The following is an 18,047-nucleotide window of genomic DNA, read 5'->3' as shown; positions in this document are numbered from 1 at the left end:
TAAAGAAATAATTGGATTATATCCAAATTCTTTCCTCAGCCATGCCTTAAGTGCATGCTTTTTAGTCCAGACTAAGTTCTGATTATGAAAATTGTGTTATAATTAAGAGTAGGTCAGAATGTCACTGACCTTTTCTGCTAAATGGTTTGAACACAGGAGGAGAAGTGGAAAAAAGTGCCTTCTCATTGGCACTGTGGCTCAAATAGAATTAAATGTTTCTTTAAACCCTTCTTTAAACAGTAGAAACTTCAAGCCACCTTTCTCTTATCTCTGAATATTAGTATCAGGTCAAATGAATGCAGAAACATCAGCTGATGGAGATGTTTGCTGTTAGGCCAGTTTAAATGCTTAAACGTGCTCATGGCCATCCCTAGTCAGAGCATTTTTTTAAGTCTGTGGTTTACTTTGAGCATAAGCCTCATTCATTGACTTCCTTTTAGACGTTTGTTGAAGAGTTGTCTACAAAAGGAGCTCCTTTCCTAGGTTAACACTCATTTATAAATCACTACATCACCACGCTAAATACATGAACAACAAGCTGTATTCATTACATCAACTACTGAAATGCAAAAGTCAATGCATCTTTGTTGTCATGTTAGGACAGGATCAAAACCAGATTTCAGCATCTTTTTTAGGTTCGTTCTACTTGTCCCAAACCAGTGGCAATATAAATGATCACACCGTAAGAATATTTAGTTTTGTGGCAGTTGCATCTTAGCTGACCGGCTCATCAGCTGCACAAGTTGAAATGCCTGGGTCTTCTAGATCAGCAAGGCAACATACTCACCAACGTTTAGACTTCTGGAGTTTTGCTTCATTAAAATGGCAAAACAACCAAGTGGTGCCACCATTAAGAGGTGAAACATCAAGAAACAATAAATGGAAGCTTGGTAACATAGAGGAGGACAAAAATATACATTATCGAAGTACAAATCAGATCTGTGACAAAAGGCAGCTGCTGCTGACTGCTTCTACGTTTTTTCTACGTATTTCACTCTTAACTCCAACTGAGTGATGGGCTGAATGGAGATTGCAGCCCAGATCTCATAACATATCATATAAATTAGGGCTGCCCTAGTGGCTTGTCATTTTACTGCTGCATTGTAGGAGGGTTGTACACTCCCTGGGGACACAAAAGGAAGGTGAGGCTCCATTAATTTATTCTGCTCTTGGCCCTGGTGTCAAACAGCAGCATTCACAAAGCTGAGTGTCTTCGTGCTTATCTTGAAAAGACAACTTACACCTGGCTTGGGCATTACAAGTGAAAAATCTAAAACTGAATCTAAAGCAATTTTTTATATAGCAACCGTGTGCATTTGCTGCCGTCAGCCAGCTAGTAACATTCTATGGATAATTGTCCCATCTCTCATCATTTAAAAGAAGTGGCGTTTAATTTGTGGATATTGTTATTGATAACACAGCTCAGGCACTAGATGTACATACTGATCTCCCAAAACTACACAGCCTAAAATAAACATATGTTATTTGTCCCCCATCTTTCATATAGATTGGTTTTGTTTACAAGTTCAGAGGGCTTGGGTGTTTAAGGGGGTTTGTTTATCGTGGTGGGAGGGATTAGCAGACATAACAGTAACTGCAGGTGCACATGAGGCTATGCAATAAAAAGAAATGAGGCATATTGGGGTTTGACTCTAAAAAATTTCTAAGTATCCAAGTTAACTAAGGACTTTGGGGCCAAAGGTAAACGAAGTGCAAGCAGGTAAGCAAACAGTGAAAGTGTACCAGCTATGGATAGGTTCTATAAACAGCTTTATGGTGGCTTATAGGCTGTGTAAAAAGGGCTTTAAAGAGGATGGAAATGGAAATGATTGTAACTTACGCTCACTCATTTTCAAGCATACAGTGAGAACCAGGACCACTGCGTTGTTCTAGAGTGACTAATGTTTTGCACTATAAAAGTAACCAAGTTTGATAAGAACCTCACATATTTCATTTGTATTTTATTCAGACACTGCTGGGGATTTACGTAGATGAGAAAATAACTCCTGCAGTGCCTGTACGGAGGTACATAACGCAGTGGTACAAAGTGCATCTGAGGTATATGGGTCCCTTCAACTCCCACCGCTCCCGTACTGCTGCTGCAAGGCATCCAGCAGAGCCAAAATGGGGAGGGTTCAAAGTCCTCTCTTTTCTCCTGTCCTTTCCTGAAGTTATAATAGCTGCAGCAAGGTCAGCTTTTTCTGGTTTCTTTCTTTCCTGCTGATTCCCCATCCTGTTAAAGTATAACAGGTGCATGGGTGTTCTCTGACCCCAAATCTACTCTAACACAGCTGAAAAGAAAGCTGAAAGCAGAGGAGAGGCTGCTTTTCTTTCTAGCGAAATTAAATCTGGCTTGAAATCTGGCTGTGTTTCACTGAGAGCAGAGTGCTTTTCTAGTTAGTCTCTGATGGAGAGCAGTAGACAAATTTTACCGTGCTACAGAGGTGGAGGGCTATGCCAGATCCCCCGATGCCACTGAAATTGCTTATTTCAGTTGTATCCTAGTGTAATTGAAGGTGGAATTTGTCCCTTTGGAGTTTAGTGGCTGAAAAAACATCATGCATGATTTCTAGCCAGACCAACACTGATGCACCCACACATGCCTGGCTGTTCCCCCATGTTATTGAGTGACCTGAGAAAATAACAACATTACCTATTAAAGATTGTGGTCTTATTAGGTAAGAATGCTTAGACAAATGATACGAGGCTTTCCTAAAAATCCCTAAATAGCTAGTATTTTAGGGAATTTCCATTTGCTGATTAAAAGGTAAGAATTTCAAGGGGGGGAAAGAGTAGGTGAGTGCTTGTGGTCATCCTCGGTGTCTGCCTATCTGCCACGACTGTCATAAGGTCTCTAAAATTCCCACCTACGGTCACATCTTTGTAACAATGATTGCTTGTTTAGAAGTGGACTCTATCCACCTAAATACAGCGTGTTTTTGATCATATATAAGTCCAAAGCTCTGATGTGCCTGTTTCTATTTAGCAACGTAATTAGATACGTGCTTAACTCTACGCATATGCTTTAGTCCCATTGACTGGGGTCCAGTTGATTTAGGAACCACCTGAAAGTTCAGCGTGTGCTTTGGTGGTCTGCAGTAAAAAGGATGAACTTAAGAAGGTACTTACACACTTTGCTGGTGGAAATCTAAGCAGTGGGCTCCTGCAGCAGGCGGATTAACACAGTTCAGAGATAAATTGATGTCTTATCAATAACAGTGTGCAAAATGCTTATTGCCACAAACACGTAGGAGATCTTCCCCGTTGTGTTTGAAGCACTTTGCCCTGGATAGACTGCTGTATCTGCCCCGCCAACATGACCTGTTCAATTAGAGTTTTCCATTCCATTTGCCAGCATTAGCCTTGCTGCTTCCCCATATGCTTCCGTACCTGTTGAGTGCAATGGACACACAGACAGGGAAAGCTTTGAAATCCGTGCTGTGGCACCAGAAGTGTACATGCCTGTCATGTTTGTGCCTGATGTAAGATGTGCATGAATTCCAATTCTGTGCTTAAAGCAAATGTCATTTGTTTTCGGAGAGCTGACTCCGTTAGAAATGAGAATTCGGAACTATCACCTGAAACAATCTTTGCGCCTCCCGTTTGCAAACCTCTCTGCTCATATATTTCCATTTATTGCTGAAAGAGTAAGCAGAGAGGAAGCAGAACACCAGGCTGCTCAGTGAGGAATTTTTTATTTCTCTTTCAAGTCAGTTAGTGTATCCTTCCTTCCACCTCCTGCCCACTTCTCTCAAGATCTTTGAACTCGAAGGGCTACTTAAGTTTCTCTGCTTATTTTCATGCTGTCAAATAAAGGCTGAGCTGCCAAAAATACACTCTTTCAACCCTTGAGATTCACTACACTTGGGACTTGTGCTGAAAGAGCAAATGTAGATCCCACAGGGAATAACTCGCCTGTTTAAAGCTACTGGAAATTGAAGGAGGTATCTGGGTTTTCCTTTGTAAGCTAACTTCACGAGATGAGAGAATAATTAGTCATGCTCAGAATGGACAGGTATATTGGCAGTCCACTGCTAATAGTTTAAGGATTTGTCATTCAATTCAAGGAAAACGATTCTGTTGGTTTATTTTTTTTTTCCCTGATTTTTCTTCACAATATCAGTGTGGGAGGAAAAACTCCAAACAGTAGAATGAAAAATAAAAGGCAGCTCCTAAAATAAGTCCAGATTGCTAAATCTTATCTCTGTGCTGAACATACACATCTTGTTCCTCTGTCTGCTGTAACCACATGTTAACTCCTCACTAGCTGCGTTTGTCACTAAACTCTTCCTTTTCTTTCTTCCTTGCACAAATCATGCCACATCTTGTCAAACTGAAGGAAGACAAATGCTACATGAAGTACATCTTGCTGATAAGAGATACGTTATTTTCCATGGCCTGGAAAGAAACAATGGTGACATTTTAATGCTGGAATCTGAAAAGTCTCTTGTTCTACCCATTCATTACAGTGTCAGTCCAAGTAACATCAGCATGAATGTAGCAATTCTAACCCGTTCTGAATGGCCGTTCTGAAATACGGCTTGATGAAAAAGCTAATAAAATGCAATTACTGTCCACCTTTGATTCAGAATCATAAAAGTCCATTTCAGAATTCACATTTTTATTGCCTTGCTCAAAACTCAAATCTGGGGATTTGGTTTATTGTTTTAATTCTCTACAGCTGAATGTAACTACCTGTTATATATGTTTGCTACAGCAGGACGGGTCAGTACGTAAAAATAAAAGTTATAGTGCAGTACATAAGGTGGATTACTTTTTTAAAAGGCGAAATATGGATGGTGAAATATGATCATCCCTTTCACTCCCTGTTGGTTTCTGGTAGGAGTTAACTCTGTATGGAGCTTTTCAGTGTGAGTGTCCATGAAGCTGCCATGTGAGGGAGGGATGCACAGTATCTGTGCCTCGGGGAGGCACACATTAGGTCAGATGCTCGGGGTCGGTCCTGTGCCAAGGGCGAATTTCATGCTGACTCCACAGTACAGAGTAAAGATGTTCTCCTGCATTTGTTTCACAGATGGGCTGCTCTGTAAAAGTAGTTGCAGCTGCTAATACATATCTGGAGACGCTGGAGATCAAGCAAGAGTGCAAATCTATGGCCCACGTGGCACGTTGCTGTTTGGAAGCGTGTTGACAGAAAGGGGCCAGGTTGGCACCATATGCAGCATCCCTGAGTCAGTGGAAAGGGGCACCACCGTCTTCCCAGTGCCTGAGTAGCAATCATCCTTGCCCATGATCAGAGGGAAAAGGCTCCCCTTTATTGCTAACTATAATATATACGTTAGAAACTTACCAGCAATCTGCTCAGAGGGGAATAATTTAAGGAATGGAGCACAACATCTGATATTCCCTAAGGTATTTTTATTTTCTTTCAGAATGAGCTTGTACTCAGCTTCTTCTTGAATTGGTCCAAAAACACCTTGGCAGAAGATTCATCATCTGTGACCTTAGGTATGTGGATTACTGATCTTACTTGTTTTCTGAGAAGAACATCTTTAATATTAAATGTAATAATGCAAAAGCAAGTCTAAAGTGCTTAGGTAGCTTTTTTTAAAGATATAAAGATACCAACAAACAATTCCTGGTTTCTCAAGGTGTCTGAAAATGTGTTACTAATGTGACCTTGGCTTCAAGCTCCAACAGGGTAGGTTTAGATTGAACATTAGGAAAGAATTTTTCACCGAAAGAGTGATAGGGCATTGGAACAGGCTGCCCAGGGAGGTGGTGGAGTCACCATCCCTGGATGTGTTTAAGGGCCATTTAGATGCAGTGCTAAGGGACATGGTGTAGGGGAGGACTTTGTAGAGTAGGGTAGATGGTTGGACTCGATGATCCCAAGGGTCTCTTCCAACCTGAACGATTCTGTGATTCTCTGACCTCTACCTTTCTTTAACTTTTATGTGTTCTCCTCAGCCTTGCTTCATTTCTTTTTTGAATAAGCATACCTATATGCAAAGTAAAAGTTTATTTACACAAATTGTGGCAGGTTTCTTGTTTCACAAAGCAACGTCTTTAGAGAAGAATCTGGAGGAAAGGACCTGAGTCATGACAAAGCACAATGTGTGCTTGGACAAGCGAAGAAAATTAGGGATGACTTCTAAAGTCATTTTCACAATGAGTAGAGCAGGTAAATAACAGAACATTATGTTAATGCCTAGGCATACATTATTAATGACACTGGTAATTCACTTCTTACTAAATGAGATTCTACATTGTTCCCTTATCCTATCTAAATACTTAACCCATTTCCCTCTTCTGTCCAGCACCTAATTTAATCTAATCTCTGGCATTACAGTATTAAGAGCCAAAGCATAAACCATAAAATGTAAACTGTGAATGTTTATTGTCTTCTACTGCACTAGTTCTGCAATGAAAATAATATTTCGTAGTCAGCTTTTAGGCAAAATAAAATCTCATAAAGAAGCCTGCAGCTGCACTCTGCACCACAACAATTCAGCTCGTTGTTATGTGCTCCAAGTGACAGGATATTTTCCAAGATCACCAGTTATCCACGTGTCAGAAAGGAATGCAAGTATCTCTGCATATTTAGTTTGCATGTCCATTAAGTTAATTTAATCTCTCTGCAGACGGGGGCTTCATTATCTCTTTTGCTGGGACCATTTTTTTTAATCCATGAGAACAAAATCAATCCCATTCTGGCTTCTCAGCCTTTGGAAGATTCCCCCTGTGTAGAGTTTATTTGATTAGGGCATGCCATTATCATATTAAATCCATTATGACTATTGGAAATTACTAATGGTTGCTCTAACTTCTACAAAGGAACGAGGAGATAATGCAAAGATGTCCTAGGTGTGAGGAATACAGAAGGCTCAATCTTGTCACAGAAAATCCCAACCAGAGTTTAAAGGTAACACATAGGCTGGGTCCTTGCACTGCCTCTCTCTGTGGACTAACCAAATATGCAGACATGTGAGGCATAAGGGAGTTAAAGTCCCAGCTCTTTAGAAAGATATTGATGTTTCACTAATATTTAGGTGCCTAATTATTACAGAAAATCTGGGTGTAAAAGTCTTATGCAAAAGCATGAACCGAGTCTCTAATAAAGCTGGGAAATAAATTACAGCCTCATAAATCCTTCAGTGGTGTCCCGAGCCAATACAGTCTGAAGGGTAAGCCCTTTATTTTTGTTGTCAATGGCATCAAAATCAGAGAAGAGAATAAAGAAACCGAGATAAGAATGTATTTAGAGGGTGCTTGATGAAAGCTATATGACAGGTAACCCAATCTGCTGGTTCACTATCCAGTTAGTGGAGGTGAAGGTCACAACCTGGTCAGGGGAGATTAATGTGTCTCTGGCCTCAAGCAGTACAGTTGCAGAAGGATTATTTTTTTTTCCTGCTCAGGAACACTGCCTTTTGAAGTTTGGACACTTCAGTTCTGGAGTCAGGGCAAAAGCTTTGTTTAACATAGGAGAAAAAACAACCAACCAAAAAAAAAAATAATCTCCTTTTGCCCTAGAAAATTCATTGCTATCAGTTATTGATAGAATACTAATAGTTTCACTGAATTTCACTGAATTTTAGAGTTGGAAGGGACCATAGAGATCATCTAGTCCAACTCCCCTGCTGAAGCAGGATTGCCTAGAGCTAGAGCATGTTACTCAGGAGCATCCAGGCGGGTCTTGAAAATCTCCAGAGAAGGGGACTCCACACCCTCCCTGGGCAGCCTCTTCCAGGGCTCTGTCACCCTCACCGTGAAGAAGTTTCTCTTCATATTTGAGTGGAACCTCTTATGTTCCAACTTGTGCCTGTTGCCCCTCGTCCTGTCACTGGGAACCACTGAAAAGAGTCTGGCTCCCTCCTCCTTCAACCCTCCCTTGAGATACTTGTAGGCATTGATAAGGTCTCCCCTCAGCCTGATTCACGGGGTCCAAATCAGGAGTCAATGAGTTTAGACTTCGTAAAAACAGAGAACAAGTTTTCTGAATTCTCTGAAGGGCTGAGTTGCTCTGGGCATGACACCACTTCTGGTCAGTGAGGGAGAAAATGCACCTGGTCCACAATAGATTGCCATGGACTATGGAAGTAGGGGAGTTTAGCTATAAAAGACCTAGGTGAGCTACCAGAGGAAGACCAACCATGCACGTGCTAATCGCCCACTGGAAAATGTATTTTCATAGTCTGTGCTTCACCCCTCGTTGTTGGAGGCAGGCTGCTGCCATACCCTACCGAGGTGACTTAGATCTTTGCTGCATGGCATTCTGTACCCTGCCATGGTCCATCCTGTAGGAAGGAGAAGACACAAGTGCAGCTAAGGCAGGAGGTGGCTGATCGTGCCAAGCTGCCAGGTAGCAAACGAGGAGTTGCTGGGAAGAGCACAGTGGCCCTGGAGGCTCTTGTTTGCTGAGGGAGGCTCTTGATTTGCAAGTAAGCCCTGTAGTAATGCCATAGTCAATCCAGGGCAGGAATTAAGTTCACTGGGCCTGCTGGAGAGAGACAATTTCTGTGATAAGAATACACCCTTCCCCTGCAGCTTTCATTGCTTTATGAGCTCTTAGGCCTTTATGAGCTCTTAGGCCTTAATTTTTGCTATTTTAAAGAATAACTCGGGTTTAATATGGGCTGTAGCTTTCCGTGAATCTGGTGATTTCTCTCTCAGCCTTTACACAAGCAAATCATCTGTCTCTTAGTTAGGATCAATATAAAATAAAATTAATGCCCAATAGAAGCAGGTTATGAATTTTGATCAAGACAGCATCTTTCTCTTACACTGCTTTAATGTACAAATGTTGTAGGTAATTACACTTACTAAAGTAAAATAAAAATTAAAATTTATGAATTTGTACTGTGCTCCTAGCAATGAAGAGATTAAAAATCAGTGCTAAATTTACTTTGACGTGAATACTGATTCAGTACTCCCAGTGGGGTGAATTCTGAATTATACTGAATATTGTCAGCATTTCATTATACCGAGCTCCCTACAAGCGAGTGAGAGCAGATATCAGGAACGATTTCACAGGCAGCCTTTTATAAAGATCCTTTAAAAACTGGAAGGAAGAGAATCTATCAAAATCATTTTTATATCAGTCTTGTTTATTTTTCTTCTCTTGAGTTTATATCTCCTGAAAATATTAATAATTCAGACTGTTTTTTTCCAAAGTTATGAAATCGTGATGTTTTCGCTATTGGTTGTAATAGCGCACAAACCAGGTTTGATTCGTTCTTTGCTCATTTCAAGGGCTGCTCTCCACTCAATGCAGTAGAGAAACTGCCTCAGTGTCCTTCTAAAGGAAGACCCGAGCTTTCCAAAAAGACTGTCCATGCAGAGTCACAGTCCTTGGGAATAAGTCCCCTCAGGAGAGTTGGCTATTTTGCTCGTTACATAGTGCTCATTCTCGATATAAAGCTTTTGCCAGAAGTTGTGTTCCTGCTTTGGTTGCATTTAGGCTCTTTTGGGGGCCGTAAGCACATCTTGCTGGCTTGTGGGATGAAACCAGTGAGATAGGTAATGTATTTAGAGCTGACTGTCTGAAGTTGGGTACATTGGAGGCTCATAAACCCAAGCTGGAGGTAAAGTGGGCAGCTGGTTGGCTTGGGGGTTTCAACCCTGGAAAACCAAGCATGTTCCAGTACCCGCCAGTGCCAGATGTCAAAACAGGCTGTCACCAGGAAGATAAGTCGAAGGAAAATCTGAGGGTGCAGAATACAGAATAACACTTAACTCCCTAACAGTAGTGCTGTGACACTTAGCTAATTAGCGTTTTCACATTGCTTTGCAGTCCCCGTGTGAAATGCAATGTATTATTAAATGATAGTTTCCCTGTTGATTTTGTCAGCCTTCTGTGGAGCGTCTTCCTCGCTGTTTATATTTCTCGAGCACGGTGCAAAGTGTAATGCGGAGCTTATTTTAAAATGCCACAAATCAAAACATTGCACAAATGATAGAAGATAGAGCTGTTAGTTATCCAACGTGCTAGGAAAGACCATCTAGATAAATAAAAAGAACCGCATACTTGACTACTCTGAAGAGTAGAGTGAGAGTAGACTACTCTGAAGAGTAGGTGGAGTGACTCCACCTTCAGTATAAATTTAAACACTAACTGCCTTCATTTTGTCATTCAAAAAGAAGAAAGGACCCCCAGTTTTGTAATGTTTATGCTCCTTGATACAAGAGCCCTGGAAGAGGCTGCCCAGGGAGGTGGTGGAGTCTCCTTCTCTGGAGACATTCAAACCCACCTGGACAAGTTCCTGTGCAACCTGCTCTGGGTGGACCTGCTTTGGCAGGGGGGTTGGACTAGATGATCTCCAGAGGTCCCTTCCAACCCCATGTGATTCTGTGAAGAGATTATAAACAGGCACAGTGTTTGAGGATTTTCTACAGTAGGGATTGGTGGCTGACTTCCACCACAGAGTGCTGGGACACACAGGCACAAGTGGCACCGAAAAATGCCAGCAGCCAAACTCCAGGGTCCTCGTTTGATATTTGACAGCTTTTTGCATTCACACCAGTGAGCAAAGAATCAATCCCTGGGAGGGAAATCTCGCTTCGGCTGAAGTCAGTGGAGCTTTGTCCTGTATCTACACCAGAACAGCATTTGGTCTGTGCCTATAATGGAGTGCAAGTAGAGCATGACAGTTCCTAAAAATGCAGGGCCTGAGCTCAAGTCCATCTGCCCAAGCTGGATAGGCTGGAATTAATTATTGTGTGTGTATTTTATTATCATTTTAAGCTAAAATCGCCTCGACTTCAAAGAGGCTACATTTTAACACTGAATGTGGGAAAACCTAAAATATAACAGCTGAGTGTAGCTAACAGTAACTCTCTTTTAATATGAAATATGTGACAGAAGTTTTTTTTCACGTTTACCAGATTCCCTGCGCTCTCTTATTTTTTCTTTCCTTCTTCTTAATGTTTTTTTTCCATTAGTACTCAATTTATTACATAGCCAGAGCAAATATTTTAGTAGTAGGCATGCCCATAGTGTCTGTTTCAGACTTCATTTTACACGTTCAATTAGAAATGCATTTTCCCCTCCCATGTTTTTCATTATTTTCGGCTTGGTTAGAATCTTATTTACATTTTCTTTTTCTAAATGAAAATGCCAATTCCCACAGAGGAATTCCTTGACTGGATATAAGCACCAGTGCAGAAAAAGCCACTGGTAATACTGGTAGGGGAGAAAAGACATGGTGTTCAGCTGAATTCTAATGGTGTAATTTAGCCACTGAAATCCGTTGCTCTTGCTGAACCACTCAGGATGACCCACTGCAATTCACAAAATTAACGGAGCCCCACAAATTAATTGTACTCTTACGTTAAAACACAGCTCCCCTTTTGTTACGCTGTGTTTTATGGGCTAGGATTCTACTTTTCCTGTTGCAACTTAAAGGAAAAAGAACCTGCAACTTAAAAACAAAATATGGTAAAATGGCTTTGTATAATGGTGAGAAGAACCAATTTTTGTGGGCTGTTACCCTGGAAAAAAACTCAGCATTGTCTGGTTCGTGGAGTTTTCATCCCCTGTCCCTCTCTGTCCTTATTTGTGTAGAAAAAGAAATGGAATAAGGTACAGCCTGACTAAGTGATTTGTCAAAGTTCATAAAGGAGAATAACAAATGAAGAACTGCACCTCGGTCTTCTAAGTCCCAGCTTAGTGATTTCTTCATGAGATTTCAATTCTTCAAGAGCCTGTTTCAGGCCCTTCTCTAATTAGAATGTGATTAAAAATGTATTTTTTCAGTCTCTAAAGGGAAGAAATCGGAGGAGGATTCATATTCTGAAATTCCAGTCCAAACATCAGAAACTCAGAAGTATTGATATCCAGGCTGCCGGGAAAAATTCCATTATGGCAGTAGTATGTACACACCGTGCTTTTTTTTTTTAAATTCATTTGAATTCTTTTGCTTAGGATAAATGGCAATTGCACTAGCTCTCCCAAACATCAGAAACTCAGAAGTATTGATATCCAGGCTGCCGGGAAAAATTCCATTATGGCAGTAGTATGTACACACTGTGCTTTTTTTTTTTTTTAAATTCATTTGAATTCTTTTCCTTAGGATAAATGGCAATTGTACTAACTCTCTGGCTGTCAATAGTACATGACACCACTGTAGTTCTATCTGCTTAGCAGTTATTTGAGCCTCTGTTCACTCCAGAGGTTACACGTTTGGTTTCTTCAGAAAAATGCAGCCAATGTAGCTTATTCATTGTAACCTCCCCTCTGCTGCTGAATGGCAGAGTAAAGGCTGGGGAGAGGGAGTTTGATTTCTTGCTCTTACAGCCCAGCCTGTAACAGCTCTGGTGGAACACGTGGAAAAGAGAGAGCAAGAGAGCCCCAGGGATTGCAGAGGTGTCTGCTGAGGCTGGGAGGAGGACGTGGGCATCCTGCCTGCTATTGAGGATGAAGAGTCCCAATGCTCTCTGAAAAGCCTCTTCTTGCTAGCGCGTAGCCCTCGCCTGTGATCTGTTCACTTTCACTGAATTTCACTGAATTTCACTGAATTTTTAGAGTTGGAAGGGACCATAGAGATCATCTAGTCCAACTCCCCTGCTGAAGCAGGATTGCCTAGAGCTTGTCAGAGCATGTTACTCAGGAGCATCCAGGTGGGTCTTGAAAATCTCCAAAGAAGGGGACTCCACAATCTCCCTGGGCAGCCTGTTCCATCCTTTCTCATCCCTTCCGCTTCTTAAAAGACATGTTTCTATTTAAAGAATTAATTGCCACTTTATGATTTTGTCTCGTGTTGTTACCTCACCCTGCGGTGGGTTTAAGGCTGGTGTGTCAGTGGCAGGTCCCAAAGTGCAAGGCAGGGGAGCAGGACTTTGCTGTCTGAGGTCTCAAGGTCAGCTAGCTCTTGAGCCCACCTCAAGAGACATCACTGTTCTGTCGTTAAGGTTAGCAGGATTGAGTCCTTATTTTTCCAAGCATAATAAATACATAATACTGATTGTGATACAGCTTTGGCCTAACTAAGTGAAGCCCTGTTTGCAGAAGTAAAACCAGGCTGGGTCACACAGGCAGCGTAGGGACTGTCTTCGATGATGACCATCATGGGGAGCCATGATGACCATCATGATGACCATCATGATGACCGACATGGGGAGAACCACAAGTCTCAAACAAAGTGGTGCAAAATGGCTTATATCCACCCAAATCAGGCTTAACATTGTGAAACAGGAAGGTCAGATAGGTATTGAGGAGGGGTTGCTGTGTTCACCCTCACCTGGAATACTGTAGTAAAAGCCATCTGCATTTTCTCTGGTGTCTTTGTGGGGCAGGTAAGCCATGTGAAGACCCAACTTCAAGGCCACCCCTTTTTGGCAGTGCAGACAGCTGGCCCAATGCCTCCAGCAAAAAGAAGGAGCAGGGTATGCTTTGTCATTTCTTCCCCATTATGAGACTGATGCTTCTTGCTTGGAAACTTAAATTTATTTATTTTTTTTTTCACAGTGGGAACAGAATCAAACTCTGTAAATGCAGGCAGGTAAGCCACGTGAAGACCCAACTTCAAGGCCACCCCTTTTTGGCAGTGCAGACAGCTGGCCCAATGCCTCCAGCAGAAAGAAGGAGCAGGGTATGCTTTGTCATTTCTTCCCCATTATGAGACTGATGCTTCTTGCTTGGAAACTTAATTTTTTTTTTTTTTTTTTCACGGTGGGAACAGAATCAAACTCTGTAAACGCGTCTTAGTAGAAAAATCTATGAAAGCAATGGGTTGCATGAAAAACAGCCTGGAACAGGAAAAATACAGAAGAATGAGGAAGGGAGAATTTATGTGTGATAGATATAGATGTTGTTTCTGTAACAGTTGTTTTGGAACTGGTCTGCAAACTTGCTCTTTTTTTTTTTTTTTCTTTTCTGCCAGGAACTGAAAAAAAATAAAAATAAATCCAGTGTTTTTATCCAGGCGGAAGAATCGCAACAATACTGACTGGTGTCATCAATGACTGCCAAAAAGCCCACCCCAACTATTAATTAATCAAGCATAAACTTCCCATTGAAATTCAGATTGATGGCTCTTAGAAAACAAAAAAATCTCACTGTCAATGTATTAGCAGGAAAGGAAATGAGTGTTGCATGTCAGACCACTTTCTTCCATCACACTCCTCATCCATATTTCCTAATTTCATCCCTGGTTTAAACACGCAATGGGTTCTTTTTATATCTTAGTTCATGTGTATTGCAATATTTTACAGATGAGCTGTTAACTTAAAAAAATCAAACTATCTGGCCTTTTTCAGGTCCTCAGTCAACAGATCATAAGCCTGGAGTACAACTAGTCATATCCTACGAGAGCGCCCGTCTGACAATAATGTTGAAACACATGAGGAACCTTGTGAGTATTTTTATCATAATCTCTAACTCGTAAGTCCTCACATTTGCAGAGCACTGTAAAAAAGTTAATCCTCAAACACCGTTTTGGGGTTCTTCCGTCATTGTTTAACATTTGCCTTTTTCCTTTGAGCTTGCTCAGTATGGTTACAGATACAGAAACTACATTTTCTTAGTGGCTAGTAATGGCCTTCTCCAGGCCCTAAAGAAAACCAATTTTGATGACTGTTTTATCCCTTTCAGCTGATGCATTTTGATACCAGTCAGGCATAAGGCATCATGCAGTGGCATGACTTTTTGTAGGATGCTAACCCGGTGGTATTGATTGATTACCCATACGTTTCTTTCAAGTCTGGCGTGAGTGGTCTATGAACAGGGTCTCAGAGCTCAGCTGAGGGAGCAGGGGTGTATTTTAAGAAACAATGCCATTTGGTGGGGTGATGCTCAGCTCTCTCTCATGATGCTAAGTGGTTAAAGCTGTGGGTTCCTGGGGCTGGGTTGTGAGAGGGGGAAGCTGGCGGGTGAAATTGGCTGATGAGGGTGTCTGCAGAGATCTGGCTGGTGCCCTGTGTGGTCTCTGGGCTGAAGCAGCCTGTCTGCTGTTCCACCGTGAGTTCGGCCACCTGGATGTGCTCTGGAATGCCCAATTGCTCAAGTCTCAAGTAATGGCAGTGGCAAAGAGATCCTTTGCTACCTTTGTTTAGCCAGGAGATTAAAAGCATTCATTAACTGTGGCGGGTTGTCAGTTGCACACACTGATGCTGGCTCCATCCCAAACTGGATTGCAATCGCTTTCCCTAAATGGGGCCACTCTGAGGAGCGTATGTGAGCTCATACCACCACCAGTAAGAAAATGGGGGTGGATATTTAATTAGTTGTATGAGCCACATGGGGCTTATGTAGCTCCAACTGTTCTCTATTGGCCACTCTGGCTTCTGATTTGCAATTTAAGCATGTTCATTTTGGTTTATGATATCCAGTAAGTCTCTCTCCTGAGAGACTTGTCTTTTGTTTCCTGTGTGCCACCTTGACAGGTGAGATCAGCCTCTGCTGACAGGTCCAATTTATATGGACTTTACCTTCAGGATATTGTATAAGACCCTCATTTTTTTCTGTTGTGCTTTTTAAAGCTAAGTGACTTTGATAAACTTCTAGTAAAGTTCTAGGTGGTGGGAGGGGTATATTTAAGTGGTTGCCATCCTGATGCTGTTACTGTACATTTAGGCAGGTGATGTGGAGATGCAGAAAAATGGAGCTACAGATGTCAGAAACAGCCTTTCTCCTTGTTTCCATCATTTAAAGAGTACAAGCTCCTAACAGTGTTCTTTAACTTAGAAAGTTCCAGCTATTTAATTAAAGGAAAATAAATTACAGCACAGATAGCTGTGTATAGCAAACATAAAATCCAGGGTTCGGTTCACTTCATTATAGAAAGGAACAATGCAACTTTAAGTAATTGTCTAGCTTTTGAATGTAGGTGACTTAAATCGAATCCATTTTAGTGAGTTTACAGAGAAGTGGTAGGAGTCAAATTCAGTAAGACTAGCAATGATTCATGACTTGAAAATAAGGTCATTATTTTAGCAGCCTAACTTAGGCAATCATGTTTTTAAATCCTGTGCTTCCGATTCCTTCCCTCCACCCGGCCATCCATCCATCATCATCTGATCTGAAATATGAAATAGAAGTGCTTTGGGGTACTGGGATGCTGGACTGCCTTCAGACAAGTAACCTATAACAGAAGGGTTCTGTATCCCATTAGTAATCTTCTCAGCTTCCCAGTCATATAGATCAATCTCTCTGACGTGCTCTCTTTTCTTTTTCCTTCTTTCCTCTTCTTTTTTGTTCTGGTTGAGCTGAACAGGGATTTTAAAAGTATGCCAAGATCATATCTTATTCAAGACATGTTAAAGCTATTTCAGGTATATTCATTCTTTTGCAGAGTCTCACTAATTATATTTTAGTGGTTCATCTGTGCAGAGATTACTTTGCTATCTTGTTTTATTTCATAATTTATAGTAAATAATTTTTGTGCCGCTCTTCCCCATTTAATTTATCTCTTTATAGAGATTTTATGATGTGTTCAGATGTGAAAATAATTGTAGTGGGTTAAATTAATCCCAAATGTAGCTTCACGGAACTGACAGGAATTGTGATAGAGACTTTCGATCCTTGTAAATAAATTGTGTTTACTATTTGTGTGGGTTTACTTCTAGGGGTTTTAATAGGAGATCTAGATCTTGCTGTGCAAATCCTGTATTAATATACAATGCACAAGGCAATCCATAAGGAACTGGTGTTGTTTATAGCCATTGTCAAGTATCACATAGATTCTTTCAAGGAGGAAGTCAAAGGAGTGCAGTGCTGTAGCTTTGCAGGACTTTGTCATGAAGGTAACCCCATTCACGTGGGCTGTCACAGGCAAAGATCACAGTAGCACTTGAGGGAACGTTGATCTGGTGCAGACCTGCCAGAGGACTGTCTAGTGTGGTCTAGAGTGGAGTCTAGAGTCTCTAGACTAGAGAGATTAGACTAGAGACCTAGTCTCTAGATTTAATGTAATCCAACCTCCTGTAAAGCACAAGCTCTGAGAAAATACTTGTATCTAGACCAGCAATGCAGATGGAGAAACTGAACAGAGAGAACTAAGACTGGTTGCAAATGTTTGTCTACGCTTTAAGAGGGTGGGTACACAATGAAGACAAGTTCTGTTAAATAGATGTTTATAAGCTACTAACAGTGTTTCCCTCTCAAGATTTTCCTAAGCAATTCACAGTTTCATTTGAATCCTGCGATTCTGTAAGTCAGGTGACTCACATCAGACCCACTGGTTCTACCTATGATTGGAATGGTATCAATGTGACTACTGAGGAGAAAAAACTTTAAATCCAATTTCCAAAGACACAAAAGCCATGATGCTAATAAAATGCTATTTTCCAAATAGACATAATATGTAATTTTAAGTCATAGAATCATAGAATGGTTAAAGTTGGAAGGGAAATGAAAGATAACTGAGTACCAGCCCCCCTGCCCTGGGCAGGGACACCTCTCACCAGACCAGGTTGCTCCAAGCCCCATCCAGCCTGGCCTTGAACCCCTCCAGGGATGGGGCAGGCACAGCTTCTCTGGGGAACATTTTCCATTGTCTCACCACCCTCACAGTAAAGAATTTCTTTCTAGTATTTAATCTAAATCTCCCCTCTTTAAATTTAAAACCATCACCCCTCGTCCTATCACTACATTCCCTGATAAAGAGCCCCTCCCTATCTCTCCTGTAGGCCCCCTCCAGCCTCTTGGAGCATCATCTGTTCCACTCAAATGCAGACAGTGCAACACCAGGCACTTTATGCATAGGCAAGACAGGCAATATTGCCTTAATAAAGTGAACCTGAGCTAGAAGGAAACCTTTGTGGAGGGATGAAACCTGGAGAGGTTATATGGAGAGACCTCTGAGTCATGGAGAATGTGGCAGCAGGAGGGAATGAGACAGGGCAGGCTTCTTCTACAAACCCAACAGAGCAGTACCTGGCAAAGTGCACTAAGTGGTCTTAGAAGGAAGATACAGGAAGATACAGGCAGCGCTACAGGCTGGGGGCAGAGTGGCTGGAGCTGCCTGGCAGAAAAGGACCTGGGGGTGTTGGTGGACTGTCGGCTGAACAGGAGCCAGCAGTGTGCCCAGGTGGCCAAGAAAGCCAACAGCATCCTGGCCTGTGTCAGGAACAGCGTGGCGAGTAGG

General features: G+C 41.6%; 1 protein-coding gene across 1 annotated transcript in view; it reads left to right on the top strand.

Moving 5' to 3' along the window:
* Positions 1-18,047, top strand: part of PIK3C2G (phosphatidylinositol-4-phosphate 3-kinase catalytic subunit type 2 gamma) — a 240,142-nt gene that overhangs the window by 200,864 nt on the left and 21,231 nt on the right. Inside the window, exons 31-32 of the mRNA XM_014937275.1 lie at positions 5,394-5,469; positions 14,221-14,315. Of these exons, the coding sequence (XP_014792761.1) occupies positions 5,394-5,469; positions 14,221-14,315 (171 nt within the window). The remainder of the gene's footprint in view (positions 1-5,393; positions 5,470-14,220; positions 14,316-18,047) is intronic.

Source organism: Calidris pugnax, unplaced genomic scaffold (assembly GCF_001431845.1).
Source record: "Calidris pugnax isolate Ruff unplaced genomic scaffold, ASM143184v1 scaffold1, whole genome shotgun sequence".
Taxonomy (NCBI): Eukaryota; Metazoa; Chordata; class Aves; order Charadriiformes; family Scolopacidae; genus Calidris; species Calidris pugnax.
The sequence above is the reverse complement of the archived record's forward strand: the minus strand, read 5'-3'. Positions and strand labels throughout refer to the sequence as shown.